At 43.9% G+C, this 17390-nt stretch overlaps 1 protein-coding gene across 2 annotated transcripts in view; it reads right to left on the reverse strand.

The window, feature by feature from the left end:
• Window positions 1–332: 332 nt before the first annotated feature.
• Window positions 333–17390, reverse strand: part of MPPED2 (metallophosphoesterase domain containing 2) — a 173396-nt gene continuing 156338 nt past the window's right edge. For both annotated transcript variants that reach the window (XM_026512191.4, XM_057317482.1), the window contains exons 5-7: window positions 10500–10615; window positions 6888–7001; window positions 333–4222 (exon numbers count right to left, since the gene is read on the reverse strand). In XM_026512191.4, the coding sequence (XP_026367976.1) occupies window positions 4104–4222; window positions 6888–7001; window positions 10500–10615 (349 nt within the window). In that variant the 3' untranslated portion in view covers window positions 333–4103. The remainder of the gene's footprint in view (window positions 4223–6887; window positions 7002–10499; window positions 10616–17390) is intronic.

The following is a 17390-nucleotide window of genomic DNA, read 5'->3' on the forward strand; positions in this document are numbered from 1 at the left end:
CATCACAAAGTAGGAGAAAAAAAAAAAACATTTTGCATTTAGAAGCTGACATCCAGAAGGGGGCCTGGAACCTTCTATAAAACCTTCTATAAAACCACTTATTAAGAATGTCCAGTCCTGGAACCCTCCCGGCATCCAAATGCCTCTTGCTCCATACCCAGCAGTGTTTCCAAATGCCTCAGCTTATAGCCAAATTCTCAAAGCAAAGTAGACTTTAATTCAGTTTGGTTTCATAATTAAAAAGTGCTTAAAACTTTTGGGAAAGTGGGGACAGGGCATGAAAAGATACTGAGAAACCAAAATAAAAGACAGATATTCAGTCTGACGGAGCAGCATAGCCTTGCTGGGTGAGGGGTGGGGGAGGGGACATTATTCTGGGCACGGCAGGCAAGTATTTTATCTGCAATTGACAAATCCCAAATCCTCCCAGCTTCTGGTTCTCCCTACTTAAGACCTGGGTCACAGTATTTATTTACTCAAGTGATGGAGATGAAGGCAGGCTTAACGCTGGCCACCTGTCAGAATAACAGTGACCTGCCTCTTAAGGGGATTTCAGCAACCCCCCAACATCTTTATAAGACAAAAGGGGATTGGGAGAAAATGTAGAGAAAAAACGCACTAATTGAGCTTGAAGGAGATGGTGACATGGAATGTAAAGACTCCAAGGAGTGAGAGATACTGAGATCCACGGGCGCCATTTAAAGCAGCTCTGAAGAGTACAGACCCCTTCCTCTCCTGAGATTAGAAGGGATTTGCAAAATATGATACCCACACTGAAAAGTCAGGCCCCCTTATGTGCCTCTCACAAATGCCCTTGGGGGTTCTTCATATTCTTATGAAAGAGGTTCCTTATAGTTTCCAAGGAATGCAAACCAATATGCTTTCTCAGAAATAACGCCACTGGTGCTCTTGAGGGTGAGGAGGAAACAGACAGGTCCCGCCTGGAGAATTTCACGGCAGCCTGGGGGACCTTATTTAACAAACTGGATGCCAGGCAGTGATCTCCCTATCACAACTTACAGCCACTTCATCATCATCAACCCCCTTTTATAGCGATGCTAAGTACCCAGCCAAAGGCATCAGAGCCAGTCCGAGGAGGAGTCGGGACGTGGGCAGGCACACGGGCGCCAGGCTCTGTGCTCATACCACTATGGTGCGGTGTCTCAAGCAGAGAGGAAGTGGTCCAATCTGAAGGGTGCTCTGACAGCATCCCCATAAAGTGATAAGACATGCCCCCAGGCCCGTATCAGTTCTTTATCAGCTCTTGAAGAGCACCAACTTTTCTAGTCCAGAGGCCAGGTGATAAAAAGGGCAGGGGCTATGAATTCAGACAGACCTGGTTTTGAACCTTGCATTTTCCTAGGGAAATTTATTTAACTTTTGGAGCCTTGGTTTCCTATCTATAAAGTGGGGCTTCTGTGACCTCTCCGAGGGTTTTGTGAGGATTAGAAGCAAAATATGAGACCTGCTCAGCAGAGTGCCTGGTGATGAAAGGACGGAAAGTGCCAATTTGTAAGAGCTATTTCAAATGTTCCTTTGTTAGAAGGCCCAGTGGAGAAAGCTTCAGGCCTTTGGACAGTCATCCTGGCCCTCCTGGAGGCTATTCAGACACATGGATGGTGAACCTGGACCATGAGCCAGTCTACCCTGTAGATTTAGCAGGCTGGGGTGCTTCCGGCCCCCTCACAATGGAAAGCAATTTTAGTAAGTGCTTAGCTTAATTAGTTTGTGTCCAGACGTGCTGTCAAGAGCTGTACATGCACACTTGTCATCATGACCATCCACCTGTCTCTGGAAAGCCTGCTTTTCCAGAAGTCTAAGCTTAGCTCCAGATGAAATTTCCATTCAGTCACCTCTCACTCCAGCTCCCTAGGAAGAGCCCTGAAGTCAACACCTTGTTCTATTGATGTGGCAGATCAGAGGAGGGTTGTTAACTTCTCACAGCACCTCTTTTGGTGCGTCATGGCTACTATGGTCACGGACCACCTCTGCTTGGGAAGGTCAAGCATCTGCTCTGTGAGCTCAGACCGAAGTGTCCACCACACTCTGGGTGGCAGCCACTTAATCAATATTAACAACTAAGACGGTTACACGTGAGTCTGAGCTGGAATTATGGCCTAAAACATCCTCTCTACTCAGCTGGTACTGAAATCAAGGATTCTTTTCATCAATTACACCAACGAGTCTACAACAGAAGGAGGAAAGGAAGATCTATCAGACTATAATCCAATGGGCACTGGAATGTAGACTTTTGGGTTACACTGCAGATTCAAGATTGTGCTGCTTTTCTTCAGCGGCTGTTCCAGAGAAAATAAAAAAGACATTACTTAGTTTACCACACCCCACTGCCGCCTGTTGACTCCTGGCTGCCATAACATTTTAGTGATGGACATAAATAAAGAACAGCGAGGGGATGACAGTAACTGCTCCTGGGGACAAATGAGACAGAGTAGTGGTTACTCTCTTACCCACCAGTTCACCCTCTCACCACCACGCACACAGCCACAATAGCATCTCCGGCCTCCACTGCGCGGTGACCCTTCCTATAGAAATTACAACGGCCAAGACGAAATATTCACCCTCTGAAACCTACGGCAAGATAGATGACAGTGTGATGGAAGGAAAGAGTAGACTGAGTGCCTTATCGATCTACCTGCCAGCCTGTGAATGGTGGGTAATAAAAATTTATTGAAAATCAGAAAAAAAAATCACTTATTCTAATTCTCCTGGAAGGCAGTACTAATGTTGCATATGAATAAACCCCCCTCTTCCCCAGGACTAAACCACCGTTCTCCTACCAGCCAACCCTCCAAACAGGACAGACTTAAAAATCTTGCAATTTTATTTGCATATAAAGGCCGCTAGATATAGAATATCACAATAAATTTAAAAGAAACAACTGCTTTCCTAAATTTCATGAACAAGATAACATAAAATAGAATAAACCTCAACAGCATTTACAATGGGAAAACAGAAATGACTATTAGCGACAGTATTTTGTGCTAGCGAAGATTGCATCAACACACAGTGCAAAATGGGGGGAGGGAGAGGAAGTAAGCAGACAATTCAGGATATTTAAATATAAAGGACGACTAAGCCTTATTTGAGTTACCTTCCATTGCATCCACTTAAGTCTGTACACACCTGTAACTGTACCTAGACTTAACTCAAGCTCTTTGAGACCTTGAGTTCTGAGAAAATGTGTCAGCCCCTTCGGACTTCTGATGCCCTGCTATAAAGCATCTCTTTGCAGTTGTACTGTCCTTGGCAATATTAAACTCCTAACTTAGTCATAATACACAAAAAATATTTATATATATAAACCCATACTGAAAAGGAGTCTGCACGCTCAATTTTTTTTAACTGCATGAAATACCTGCTCTTGACAGATTTCATTTCCATATTTTTAAAGCTAAAATAATTTAAAAGAAACAAACAAACAATGAGACCTTGTATAACCACAATATGGATCTCACTAGCTAAGCCATCCTTTAAACGAGGGTCATTTTCTTCCCTGGACGCAGCTTTCTTTATAGTGAGAGTGTGAAGAGAAGTCTTTTCCACGCCTACTTTTGCTGAAAAGATTGCTATAAATCCAGGCCATGTCTGCAAAAAAGAAGCGTTACCAAGAAAACAACAACAACAACAACAACAAAACATCAAAAAATAAAATACTTCAAACAATACTCTTAAACAGTTGTGCAAATCTGGGTGGTTTTTAAAACACTACCTACCTGTTTCTCTCTCTTTTTTTTTCCTTTTTCTTCCAGCTTAAAGCATATTAAAATAAGACTTTCATCACCTTTTAAAAAGAAAGCTTGGCTGTCCTTTGGCGAATACTAACAATTTACGATGGCGTGGCCTTTGAGAAAACGGAAGTCATTTCACAAATTCACAATGCTCCTTTCATTTAGAATGGACGCCCCATTTAAAAAAAAAAAAAAAAAGAAGAAGCACAACGTCTAGCGTCATTTGTGTTCCAGTAATTTACAAAAAGAACTCCCAGGATTTGGAAATAAACAAGTAAGAGAATGTAAGTTTATAATTAGAAAAATGGCAGTTTATAGACCTTCCCTCACATTCCAATGGGGGCTTTTAGAGCTTCAGGAACCCTGTGGGTTTGGAAGGTCAAATATAATTGGAGGGTTGGTCGGTTGAAAGCTGACTGTACACGTTGAGGCATTGATGTACGTTGTATAACCGTCGGTCATAATGCCGTAACCTGTGGAGACAGAGTGTCATGCTTACTGTAATACATACAATCACAGTGACTCAGTGGTGAGCTGTCAGGCAAGGAAAACTAAGAAACCTTTGCCAGTGGGCAGTGAGATGAGATTCACTGAAGCCTCCCCAGATGATAACAGCTTTCAGAAGCTGCCTTCCAATTACATTCTGTTTTCTTTAAAGGGAGAATCCTCCACTTCAAAGAAAAGTGATTCTTTTTTTCCTTATTTAAGCATTAGATTTGCCAGGGAAAGACTGTGATTTCTTTACTAGTGAGAATAAAGAAAAAACCATTTCTTCCCTCTTTTCAAAACACGATTTTCATTTCAAAGCCCTGCATTAATTATTGAGTTCTAGGAACAGAAAGAGTAACCTAAGAGACTCCTGAGGGTACCCACATCCACACCCCAGATGGGCTCTGGGGCAGGTGAGGAGGGAAAAGAGCACTTGTCAGGATCCAGGAGGGGAAGGTGCTCAACTTCCTTATCTATGAGATAATCTCTAAACTGCCTCAATGAAAGTTAACAATAGGTGATCCTATCTCCCTCGAATTGTGTGCCTTTGGTGTTTCATTCAAATAAGTTGAAGTAATCGAATATCCGAGTGATTTGCAGAGACAGCACCACAGGATCAAGCAAAACCACTTCCCACAGGCAGTGTATCAATCTCTTGGGACCTATTGGAAGGAAGCGAACAAAGTTTTTCTGGGTCTTGGTATGTATGTCCCTTTTATAATTTTTAATTTGTTGAAATTTTTAGCATGTTTGCAAGTTTGCACGTTTCCCTGGATACCTTATGTCTACCCTGGAGCCTCTGCAATTGAGTTTGTAATTCTGTGTCGGTATCCGGCTCTCACGGATAGAAAAATACGTGCGTGAAAAATTAAATTACCAGGACTTACAGAAATAACTGAGATTTCTTTTTCTTTCTTTCTTTCTTTCTTTCTTTCTTTCTTTCTTTCTTTCTTTCTTTTCTTTCTTTCTTTCTTTCTTTCCATTTGCTAAAATTTCTCCAAGTAAGCCTGTGGAGAGCTTAATGAGGGTCAATGGAAAAATCTCTTAAGAAAAGAAGAGAGGCATTTAAAATGTGCACTGTTTAGTTCTGGGGTCATAAAGTCTTGTTATCTCTCTCCATCAAGAGGTTGGTATTTGCCCTCTCTCTGCCCTCTTCAGCTGTCTTAAGTGAATAAAAGTGAGACAAGTTTATTTGAATATGATCTCCTCCCTTTTAAGCAAGTTTATTATTTGGGGACTTCAGTGGAATTCCCCAATTGTCTGGCTAGTTTAAAGCTAATTAATGATTTTTAAAAAAATGGATGAAATACAAACTCACAGGCTGCAGGAATTCAAGCCTGATAACTATCCCCCAGAAATGCCGGTTAGAGGTGAGTTCCCATACCCCGTCCCCCCTCCCCTGTATCATGCTTTAGAGAAGTGCCCCCCTTTTCTGGGACTACAGCTCAAAGTCAGGGCAGGATGATGCCCACACTCCTGGGAAGCTGCACCCCTGCATTCCATGCACTTGGCTGGTGCCTGCACTTGGGGCACGATGAATTTTCTCGGCATCAGAAGGATGATTTTCAATACATACGCTTTTAAATCCATGCCTAACCGGGAAGCCAATGGATTTGTGGGCTTTGAAAAGCACACTTTGTTTTTTTGCTTTATCAGACACATAGGCCTAAACATCTCGCCTGCAGATGCACCCACGACTCCAGAGGACAAGCCGTAAGCAGGCGCTGGAGAAAATACGGCAGCTGCCTATGTAAACGCACCCACGGAGCAGAAACCCACGGAACCCGGAGAGACCAGCAGGGCCAGAAAACCGAAAGACAGCCTGATGAAAGACAGCTTTGCATCTGTCTAAAAACCCTAGCTTAAAAAAAGGAAGGAAAGACAAAACCTAGAACCGTGAAGTTTCCTGGGAGGCTTTCAGGTTCTGTGAACTTGACCCCCAGCTTACCTTGAAAGGCAGAACTAGAGGCAACTGAAGCAGCCCCCCCATTAAGGGGAGATTTAATTATTCCGTTCAGCCGCAGCCTGACCTATGAGTGAGTGCCGATGACTTCTGAGAAGTCCGAAATGGTTTTCTGAGGTTAGTAAGAAAACAACTACCTGCAAATGTGCGGGTTCCTGCCACTTCTGTTAAATGACTTTCACTGCGTGTCCCAAGTTACTTGCTTCAGGGAATGCCTTGTCTTCCTGGGTCTTCTCCTGCGTTCCATATGCAATATTTACGGGTACAAAGAGGCCATGGAAGTTATTCACTCTAATATCTAGGCCATTTCTTCTAACTATCTTAAAGAAAAAAATTGTCCATTTTGACCTCAGGGCTGCGCTACAGTGGTGGTTAGCAAACACTCTTCGTCAGAGCCCTGAGATTCCAGAAGTTGCCTGGGGGAGTGCTGGGTTTTCTGTAAGGTGAACCAGACCTGGTTCTTTCTCTCCACTCCGCTTAAAAGAGAGCAGCTCCGTGTAAAATACGCATCAGCTCTACAGGCAGGTGTTTCTCCTAATACTTCATCTCCAGAAAGGGTTCTACCACTGGTAAAAAGTTTGACAACCACTGCTCCGGTCATTCCCAGGTTAGCCAAGGTCCCCATTCTGGAATGAGATCATGGATAATAGCCCAACACCTTGTGAACTCCTTTCTTCTGGTCTTACCTTCATGAATTCCACCAAATACATGGAGCTTGGGCCGGACTCGCCTCTGGACTGTGTTTAAAAGCTCCACACAGCCCACTCTTTGAAGCTCCTTTGGAACCCAGTCTCGAAAACCTACGGGCAAAATGCAATCAATACTCTCAATTTTCCTTCTTCAGGTAAGGTTTCATTTAGACTTTCAGGAAGCCATAACTCACAGAAGGTTTATTACATTATCTGTAATCCTAGACTCTCCATTAAAGCTCACAATGGCTTTTAAGGAACTTTTCACTTGGCACTTTGTCTTCTTTAGGTTCTTGAAATTTTTTTTTTTGGTTTCCATTTTTTTCCCTCCTGTTAATTAACATTTTTTTTTTTTCTGTAAGAGATTTGATTTACGCAGCCCCGGTTTCAAATCTTCATGGGCCTAATGACATTTATTCCCGGCAGTCCCGCAATATCTCTTTCTTTCACAATTCAGTTACTTTCTCTTTTTTTTATTACGTCTTTCTTATAGCGGTTTACTTCTAAGATGGCTCAAAGAAGACACACTGTCCGTAAACTGGCCGCAAGATACCTGGGCTCTCCTTAGGTACATCAACTCTTAACCCTTGGTGGTTCCTGCTGACCAAAGCAAGCTCCCCCTCCAGTCTCTTCTCCGGCGATAGGCAACAACGTGACCTACAGACAGGATCCCGTAAACTGGGGCTAATTGACTACCTTTAAAGTAAAAGCCACTTACTTCTACGCTTAATGCAGAAAATCCATAAAAACCGACATCAATTATAGCACCAGTCAGGTATCTGAACGATTATGGTCAGAAATGGAACCCATATGCCTCAGCAGGATGGGTGTTAAGAAGGCAGGCGGGACTAACAGCTAAATCGTAATCTGTGGGAATCCATACCATAGCTCTGTTAGGCGATTTCCGCTATTTAGAAATGAAAATATAGCATCTCTGTAAAAATATGTTACCTGGGGTGTGGGGAGTGGCTGGATAGGCTGGAAAGAACATCAGATGAAAATGGGGTCCCTATAAAAATTCAACCAGAGATTTCAAAACTCTGTTAATCAGAGGAAAAAAATCCTTAATCCACAGGGATTGGCATATTCCCTCATGCATTCGTTTTTCTTGAAGGGGGAAAATATCTCGCTCATATACAATCAACCTGAGAAGGCATCCTGCTTCTACCATAATAGTAAATTCTCGTAGAGAGATGGCTTTCCTTCTCAGCAGGACAGAATTCAAGGCCAATCTCCATCCCCCACACCAATCCAGCATTTTCACAAGAACCCCAATAATGTACTGATTAAGGTTCAACTTCACCTTATGAAAACTTTGGCTGGCCTTTTATTTTGGAGCCCCTTGATGTAGAACTTGCTTTGCTATACGCACAGCCACTCTCTGGATTACTCTGTATTTGCTACAGAGAGAGGGATGGTAGCCTCCCTATTAAAAGTTCCTGGGATGTGGGAATTCTTTGGAGGCTAGAGTTCAGACTTATTGCTACTGCCACTGGCTTCTGTACCAAAATTAATGACTTGTTGAATCTGTGAATCAATTGTTCTGTTCAAAGTTGTGTTCCAAATAACACTTGAGTCATGTAGATGTTTCTGTGCTGAGAATATCCGAGTCTTATTTACAATAAACAGCTTAAGGGGAATAATGTCGACACCCAAGGAGGCTGCTCAGGGAAGGATCAAGTTGGCTGGGATGCTCTCTCTGTAGGTCTCACTGGGTAACTCATGCTGATGAGAATATTTAGTTAGCAATTCAGGAGTGAGTCTCTAATGACTGCAAAATAGGGAAATTAATTAATTATGATGATACATCTTGTTGGTAAGTATAATCTTTTAAAACATGGGATGGGATGGGACAGGATGTAATAGGGAAAAAAGCACGGGGATGGTGATTCTGAAATAGCGAAAAAGTCGGGAACTGCTAGAGCTTGTGCAGACCGGACAATCTCCCTATCTGCAACAGAACTGGCTCCTCTTCTCTTGCTTCTCCCTATCATTAAAATGTGCCACCATAACTCACGTCTCGGTCCTCCCTTCTGCGATTTCTATGTGAAACACAGAGCACTTCCCTGGTAAGGGAAGGAAAGCAGCCCTAAGTGGGTTGGAGGAAACAATATTTACAAAGATTAAATTCACAGTAGGGCACGTGTGTTAGATTTTTTTTTTATATTTCAGGTTGACAGAGGAGGGGAGTGATACGGGCAACAACCCAAACCACAGGGGAAAAGTTGTGAAAAGAATTTATTTTGTATTAAGTGTTTTCTTCCTTTTTCCAAACCGAACTTTGCTAGTACTGTACATTTGGACATTTATTAAGAGTGCAGATTTCACATTGTGTTTTTTACCACAATCGAAGAAAAAGAAAACTCTCCTTCTGAAAGTAAAGTATCTGAATGTCCTGAGTACACCTTTGTTGGACAGGAAGGGTCCTGGCGTAATAGATACCAGACAGATGGGGATCAAGGTGATAGTCCCATTTGAAAAATGTTCTGTGGCTAAGCCAAAGAGATAACAAGTTCTTTTTTTTTTTTTTTTAAGATTTTATTTATTTATGTGACAGACAGCCAGAGAGAGAGGGAACACAGCAGAGAAATGGGAGAGGAAGAAGCAGGCTCCCAGCGGAGGAGCCCGATGTGGGACTCGATCCCAGAACGCTGGGATCACGCCCTGAGCCGAAGGCAGACGCTTAACGACTGCGCTACCCAGGCGCCCCTGAGATAACAAGTTCTTGAATAATTAAAAGATAATTATATAAGTCAAAGAATCATCTTCTGGACCATAATCTGGGTAACTAAAGGTAGCTTTGAAGCACACTGGTGATCTAAACTGGATGTAGGTTCAAGGATTCTGTAGCATGAGTATCTTTAAGTAACTTTCAACGTAAGTCCTTACTTAACACCTAGCTTTAAAAAAAGAAAAAGGATTCTTTGCTCATATAATCAGCTCAAGTGTTAAACTTTTAAAGATTTCCCAGGTCCTACTATTATATGGAAAAGGAAAATGAGCTACTTTATCTTATCTTTTGGAGAGAGACAGAGACACAGAGAGAGAGAAAGATAGGGAGAGAGAAAAGGGGGCCAGAGAGAGAATCTCAAGCAGACTCCGTGCTGAGCACGGAGCCCAATGGGGGGGCTCGATCCCACCACCTGAGCCAAAACCAAGAGCCAAATGCTTAATCAGCTGCGTCACCCAGGCACCCCAAATGAGCTACTTTAAACAAAAGTTTCCATCATTTCATTCCTTCAAAAGCCCTGTGATTGGGAGGTCTGTGTCTTCCTTCCATTCCCCACTCCACCTCCCTCACTCCTAAGTGAGTACAGTTCGTAAAATAAATTGATCAAGCTGGAAAGACTGCGGTGCTCCATACTCTTTGATTTTCCCTGACTCAACTAAATAAAAAAAATTTAATTTCAAGAACACCTGTAAGCCCAGCAGAACTGCTGAGTTTAATTATCATACTGTTTTCTTTTAAAGACATTGGCTTTTCTTTTTGTGTTCACTTTTTATTTTTTGAAGGAAAATGATTATATCCCTAAAGCATTATTTATTATGCTTTATTATTATGAAAAAAGGCATCTCTTATAACAAAAGGACAACCTTTGCTTCACTTACCTAGAGGAGGTCCGTGTGTCATGAGTATGTCGATGCCCTCAGGGATGAGGTTCCACTTGTCCAGCAGAGACTGACCTCTGGGCAGGTTAAAGCCCCATCCATTAAACCACGGGGTCCTTTGGGGGAGATAATGCACATGGTATCAGGCCAGCAGAGCCACGTTTCCACTCTACAATATTTCTCTCTCGCACATTCCCCCCATGGTTTGCATTGCTCTCTTTTCTCTTTTTGATGGTTGGCCCTGGCAGCAGGATGCTTTTTTGTTGACTGCTTCAAAACCAAGGCATTTGAAAGCAAGTGTAGAGCTGGCGAATTGTTCAACCAGAAAGGGGCACAAGAGCCTTTACAGTGGAGAGTTTCCCAGCAGACCTCTATCAAAATTTTAACAATGCTTTGTCTTCTCTCCCGAATCTCCGTGCTTCTTAAGATGCCTAGTCCCAATCCAAAGCATTTCCACCCTTCCTGCTGTATCTCAGAGCTCAGAAATTCCATCAGGACTCCTTCCTTCCCATCACTGTGACACTGCTTCACCGGAAGGATTCTTACTAACGTCCCTGGAGAAAAGGCAAGTGCTCTGAAAGCAGAGCATGAACCCCTGTACAGCGAGATGTGCTGAATAGCCTGGATGGAGAACGCTGAAAAAATACAGGGGCTCTGACAGGTGAGAGGGGGTACAGGGAATAAAGAGCAAATGTGGGCTTTTCCTCCTGGGTCATCAAAAGGAAGATTTGGGGGTCATTCTGGAATCAGCTCCCCTGACCAGGAAGGTAAGCAGTCCACGCTCTCGGAAACTCCTGCTTCAGGAGTGAGTTTCTGAGCCTGACTGCTTCATGCAGAAGTGAATGAGGTTTTGGTCCATCCTGTGAGCATCCCTATTTGGGGCTGAACATGCCTGCACCATTTATAACAGCAAGACAATGACCGATTTTTCTCTACAAATACTACTGGTTAAATCACATCAGAACAAAGCCATTCCCAGTGCTGTCCTACTCCCGAACATCTAGCTATAACCTTTATTTTTTTGAAAATGACTCTTTCCCCTTCTGCAGGAAAACTCCAATTTGCTAGCGCATACGTGCAGAAGACAAGCTGGTCAATTTTCTGGCTAAGCTGAACTTTCCTCTTCGACTTAAGCCGGCGCTTCCATGCTGGAGAGGTGACCAAGGCAACCTGGTCAGTCACAGCTAACCAAATGAGGTGCACTCTTATTTAAAGCCAATCATGGGCCAGACTATCAGACTCTCTCAAGTCTCGGAACTCAGAAATATTAACCCAGCATTCATTTGGTGGGCACGTATCGGCAAGGACAGAGTGAAAGGAGGGCAACTGAAAATCATGTGAAGATCCATCTTACAAATGAGAACCTCAGCTCCCACTGAGGTGCTTGAAAGAAAGTTCCAGAGATAACAGACTGTGTGGCCCCAGCTAGAAAAAGTGAAACCAAGAAAGTATCCGACCTGTTTCCTATAATTATTTTCCAAGTTCTAAGCCATCCTCAGGGGCTTACTTATAATAACAATAATAATTTTTAAAGCTATTAATTGTCGAGGGCTTACTCTGTGTCAAGGAACTAGTCTAAACACTTTATTTGGATTAACACATGTAAACTTCACAATGAGCTCATAAGGTAGATACTAGTACTAACTCCATATTACAGATGGGGAAGCTGAGGCACAGAGAGCTCAAGTAAACACAACCAATAAACCGGATATGAACCCAAACATTCTGGTTCCAAAACCCATACACTTAGCCATCGCACAACTCCTCTTTTTACCTAGTACTTGAAATAACTTCCTACCTGCCCTGGGTGAGCTGCTTCTGTACTCTTTTAAGTGTCTTGTTGCTTGAAGCCAAATGAGCTCTGAAATGGGATCAGGTGCGTGGTTCTGAAATCCAGCAATGAGATGGTGGAGTGGACACCCGTGGTTTCTGCCTGCCCAGCTCTTTCACCGTTTTTTTTGTAACAGCGTCTGAATTTTCTTTGGAGAACCTTTCCCTCCCCCTCTCAGTACATGGCTGACTCATCGCTGCTCTAGGATCTCCTTGAACAGTGACTGGCCTAGGGACATACAGATGACCGAGCTCGGAGTCATCCTCAGGCTTTTGCTGGTGCTAGCTACCGAAAAAGAGGTCATGGGTTCCTCTCTGGGATCCTGGGTCTTGAGAACTGTGTAGGCTTGGAACTGCCTGGTAGCTTTGTCTTAGCCACCATGCAGATGGCCCATGCTTGACAATCAAACCATTACAAAAAAAAAAAAGAAAAAGAGAAAGAAAGAAAGAAAGAAAGAAAGAAGAAAAAAGAAAAGAGGAAAAAAAGAAAGAAAGAAAGAAAGAAAGAAAGAAGAAAAAAGAAAAGAGGAAAGAAAGAAGGAAAGAAAGAAAGAAAGAAGAAAAGGAAGAGAAAAAAAAGAAAGAAAGAAAAATGCCAAGCAAAGAAACAAGCGTACCAGGATGATGTTGTTGGATATAGGGATCCAGCTGTGCCTAAAGCCAATCACACATTTCCTTCCAAGTATATAAGCTAATAAAATATTTTTCTTTTTATTAACTTGAGTTAGGTTCTGCTTCTGCAAGTGAAAGAGTCCTAATACATAAAACTGTTGTATTTAGTGTAAAAATGACCTCTGTACTTATGGCAGGCAACAATGTCCACCCCCACTCCCACCCCAAAGATGTCCATGTTCTGATCCCTAAAACCTGTGAATATATTACCTTATATGGCAAAGGGGAATTAAGGATGCCGATGACGGAGTTCAGGAGCTCATCATGCTGACCTTAAAATAGGGGCGAGCATCCCGGGTTATCTAGGGGGTAATCACGTGGGTCACCAAAAGCGGAAGAGGGAGGCAGAAGAGGAGAATGGAGTGATGTAATGTAAGAAGGACTCAACCAACTGTTGCTGGCTTTGCACGTGAAGGAGGAAGAACACCAGCCACGGGATGTGGGCAGCCTCCAGAATCTGGAAAAGCTAAGGAAAGAGAAGGAATTCTCCCACAGAGCCCCTGGAAAAAAACAAAAACAAAAAAACCCCCAGCCCTGCTGACATCCAGGTCAGACTTCAGCCCAGCAGATTGGAAGATCATCTACAGGTGTCGTTATAAGTCACTCAACCTGTGGTGGTTTGTTACAGCAGCCGGCAGGACGCTAATACGGTACCTCCAATGTCGGAGCTGGCTCTACCCCCCAGGAGCTCTACACGGCCCTGGGTCTCACCTAGTGCACGTGCGATCAATCACACAGCTCTTCGCAGCCACCCTGCCTTGCTCAGCTAGACGCTATGCTTTTGGTTTCCTCGGAGGAAAAGGCAGCACTCGCTTTCCCATCCCAGGCTGCTAGGGAGGCACAGACATCACAGGCCTGGGGGTAATGCCAGGTAGACCCTTTTAGAGCTCAATGAGTCAATCTCACTTGCATTTATCTTCTAGGACTTCCTATCTTCAGGTTCTCAACCATTTTCATTAGAGTCTGAAATAGACCTTTCCCAGTCTGGGATGCCCATCCTTCCCGTTCATTTTACAGTGACCCCTATCCACGATTTGTCTTAAAAGTAAAAAGAAAAAAAAAAAAATGGCAAGTTCAAAACCCAGTGAAAACTCAGTATTTTGGCATGAGAGAGAGAAAAATAAGCAAAAACATCTGTTTTCCTAGATTTTGAAAACAAGCTTCTGGGCATATGGCTCCGTCTGAATGGCAAATAAAGAAGGCTTGAAAGAGTCCCAAGCACACCCAAGTGGTTAATATAATGAGGAGCTCTGATTTCGCGGCCAGAGTCTGTCTGAGGGCAGTCAGCCTCTGGACCCCCAGGTCATCCCAGGAGATTCCAGAGTCAAAGAAACAAGACTTCAATTTTCAGTCTCTAATTTTCTCTCTCAGAGTCTTCTCAGGAAACCTACACCCCTATTCCCCCAGGAAGTGCTCAGTTTTATAAGTGCTTTGCAAGAGTAAGACAAGCCCATTGTCTTTGGATACCCCAAATTTCATTTGGTTAATGTTAAGCTTGTGACAAAATCCAGAAGTTTCCAAGTTAAGGGTAAACTTTAAAAATATCTGGCTTTCATTGTGACTCAAACCTGTCTGTACGTGTATGAAGTGAAACAGAATTTAAGTTATAAGAAAAGGAACATTTATCAAGTCCCTGATATGCTTTACACAGAGGTTTTACATAGACTATTAAACTTAATTACTCATAACAATCCTTGAATTATTAACAATCCTTGAGTACAGCCAGCTCTATTTTTAGATAAAAAGGCTGAAGATCAATGATATCAAGTAACTTGTCAATATTCCCAGGATTGGTAAGTTGGGGAGCTCACATTCAAACACAGATCTGCTGGTTCCAAAGCCTGTTTTTCCCTTGCACAAGGCTGAACTAAAACCTTCTAGCCCAATTGTGGTTTTGGCTACCATGCTTGTAAAGTAAAAACAGGGCTGCTCCATACAGTCTCTTAGGCTGGGCACTGTGCAACCTCAGGGGGTGCCATGGCATTGTGTGATGGAAGTGGCTCTTAGTAAAAATGGAGTGTGACTTCGACGATGTTATTATGGCTTTCACGGGATATTCTCTGTTGCTTTAGGTCCTCCAGATAAGCCCTTTTCCACAAGACAGTGGCCAGGCAATGGGAAAAGCAGCCCAGTGATGGGTTCCAGAATTATCCCAGCATGGCGGTAATAAATAGGGGCACACAGAAGAGACCTGTGCGCTAATTCCCATTCTGGCATCCATTGACTAACTCACGTGAACCTTTGAAAAGAGAGGGACAGTCAGTGGGTCACTTTCCTCATCTGAAAAATGCATGAGTGCATGGATTTGATTACAGGATTTCAGGACTGCTTGTGGGTTGCAGAAATCTCATGCGGAAGCCCCACACCCAAAGCAGGTACATGCAGGGGTGCTCTTGCTGGAGGGCTGGGAAGAAGGGGCTCTAAACCTGCTCACTCACTTGGCTCCCTCCTCCTTTCTGATCTCTGCTTCTGAGCAAAGCCAGCAAAGCCCCGCACTTGAGGGTCCTTCTATGATCAAGAAATCCTAACGTTCTACAAGTCTGTGCAGACGATCAGTGTTCTAAATAAATACTGCTGAATCACTCTCAATGAATTGCCTAAATTGCCTATAAGGGACTGAGTCCAGTGTGGAAGAAATAGCTGCACAGAGCAGAGACCAAATGTGTCAGCGTCAATGAATAATGCTTTATCCAGTTGAGTTTCAACCTGAAACATGAAACCCCAGCAGTGAGCCCATTAGGGGTTCACTGGAAAATATGTGCACAGTCGACCTCCAGAGCCCCACAATGGGTTTTGTTCTGTAGCAACGGGGGGTGAGGGGGGAAAGGTGGGGGGATGCATCCAGGGGAACAATGTCTATTGCCTCAGCCAAGGACTTAATAATTAGCTGTGACTAACAAATACCACATGGGAACCAACTTGTAAGAAAATGTCCCACAAAGCGCCTTATTGCCCGTGGGCCAATCAGAACCCGTCATCCATCCCCTTATAGAGAAGGATTAGAAAACTCTGGAAGGAAGGGGAGCACTACAGCTGCCTGAAGCCACTGGACCAAAGACTTAGATGGATGGAAGCTGCGGGTGCTTTCAGGGCTCCCTCCCCGTTGCTCTTGCAATTAGGGGCCCTTGGCTTCCTGGGGCTGAGTCCAGGGGCAGGTGCTAAGGGAGTTAATGTAGGCAGATCTTGTTCCAAACAATGTCAACACAAAACAGGCTTTCTATATGGAAGTAGATTGCGATGAAATCGCTGCAAAGGTCATCTGTGTTTGCAGTACACAGCGCTGTGGTGCGGGCAGGAGGGAGCTGCTGGACCGTAAATCTGTGGTTGGGACAGGTGAATGGCTGTTTACACTCCCCTGCCCACATCAGGGGGCTGGGCACGCCCCAGGGAAAGCAGGGTTTGGAAAAGAGAAGGTCCGACTTGTTCTGCTCAGATGGGCTACTGAGGTTCACAGCCCCCTACTTGCTGGTCAATGTCTACAAATTCCCCCGTGTTCAGACAGGTCCTGGGCAGGCTGCATCACAAAGACCCGAGATTGTTATTAACAGCCTCCTAGGGGCCTCTGCAAAGATTAAGGCTTGGGAGCCCGGTGGGCTCCTCTGGGATGCTGGGATTGTGCGTGGAAGGTGTGAAGGGGGAAGTGCAAGGGCTCACAGCTGGAGTGTTGGCCGTGCCACTTAGAGCTGCGAGGACTTGGGGGTTCGGTTGAAGTTCCCCATGCTCATTTTGGAGGCAGGAGGCCTCCATGGATTATGGAATCACAGACCAATCAAGTCTCAGGTCCACTGGCTTGTCGGTCTCTTCATCATTCAAATAGAAACAGAATATCTGCCTATGTGGGTACAATGAGATCATTTATGCAAAACTTTTGGCAGAGTACTGGGACAAAACGTTAACGTGCGGCTTTTAATTTATATATAAGATACACTAGCAATATACATGCATGTGTATACACACACACACACACAGTCGCTCATGTTACTTTTTCTTTCTAGAATTTCCCAAGCTTCGGCTCATCTAATAATAGGCCCTCCTGCTCCAGACTTTTTGAGGAGTCCCCAGTGAACAGGCAAGCACTGCTAGATGGCTAGATAGAGCCTGATTTCCTCCGGCTGATGACTTATTAAAAGGCACTTCCTCAGCTCACTTTTGAGTGGAAGTTTTTCAAACGGGCACTCGCTCGCTCGCTTGCTCAGTCTTGCATAGACAATCCTGTGGAAGGTAAGAGCACAGGGCAAAACGTTAGTCAAGGCTGCTTAGCCGGCTACTAGAGGTGGTTAGATTTTGACAGGATCTTAAATTGGGAAAGTTCCAGGAAGGGGGTGACTTCGGGTCCTTGGAATATATTAATAATAGGGCACTCGGAGAGGTTCACTGGCGGCATGGACA

The sequence above is a fragment of the Ursus arctos genome, unplaced genomic scaffold (assembly GCF_023065955.2).
Source record: "Ursus arctos isolate Adak ecotype North America unplaced genomic scaffold, UrsArc2.0 scaffold_23, whole genome shotgun sequence".
NCBI lineage: Eukaryota > Metazoa > Chordata > Mammalia > Carnivora > Ursidae > Ursus > Ursus arctos.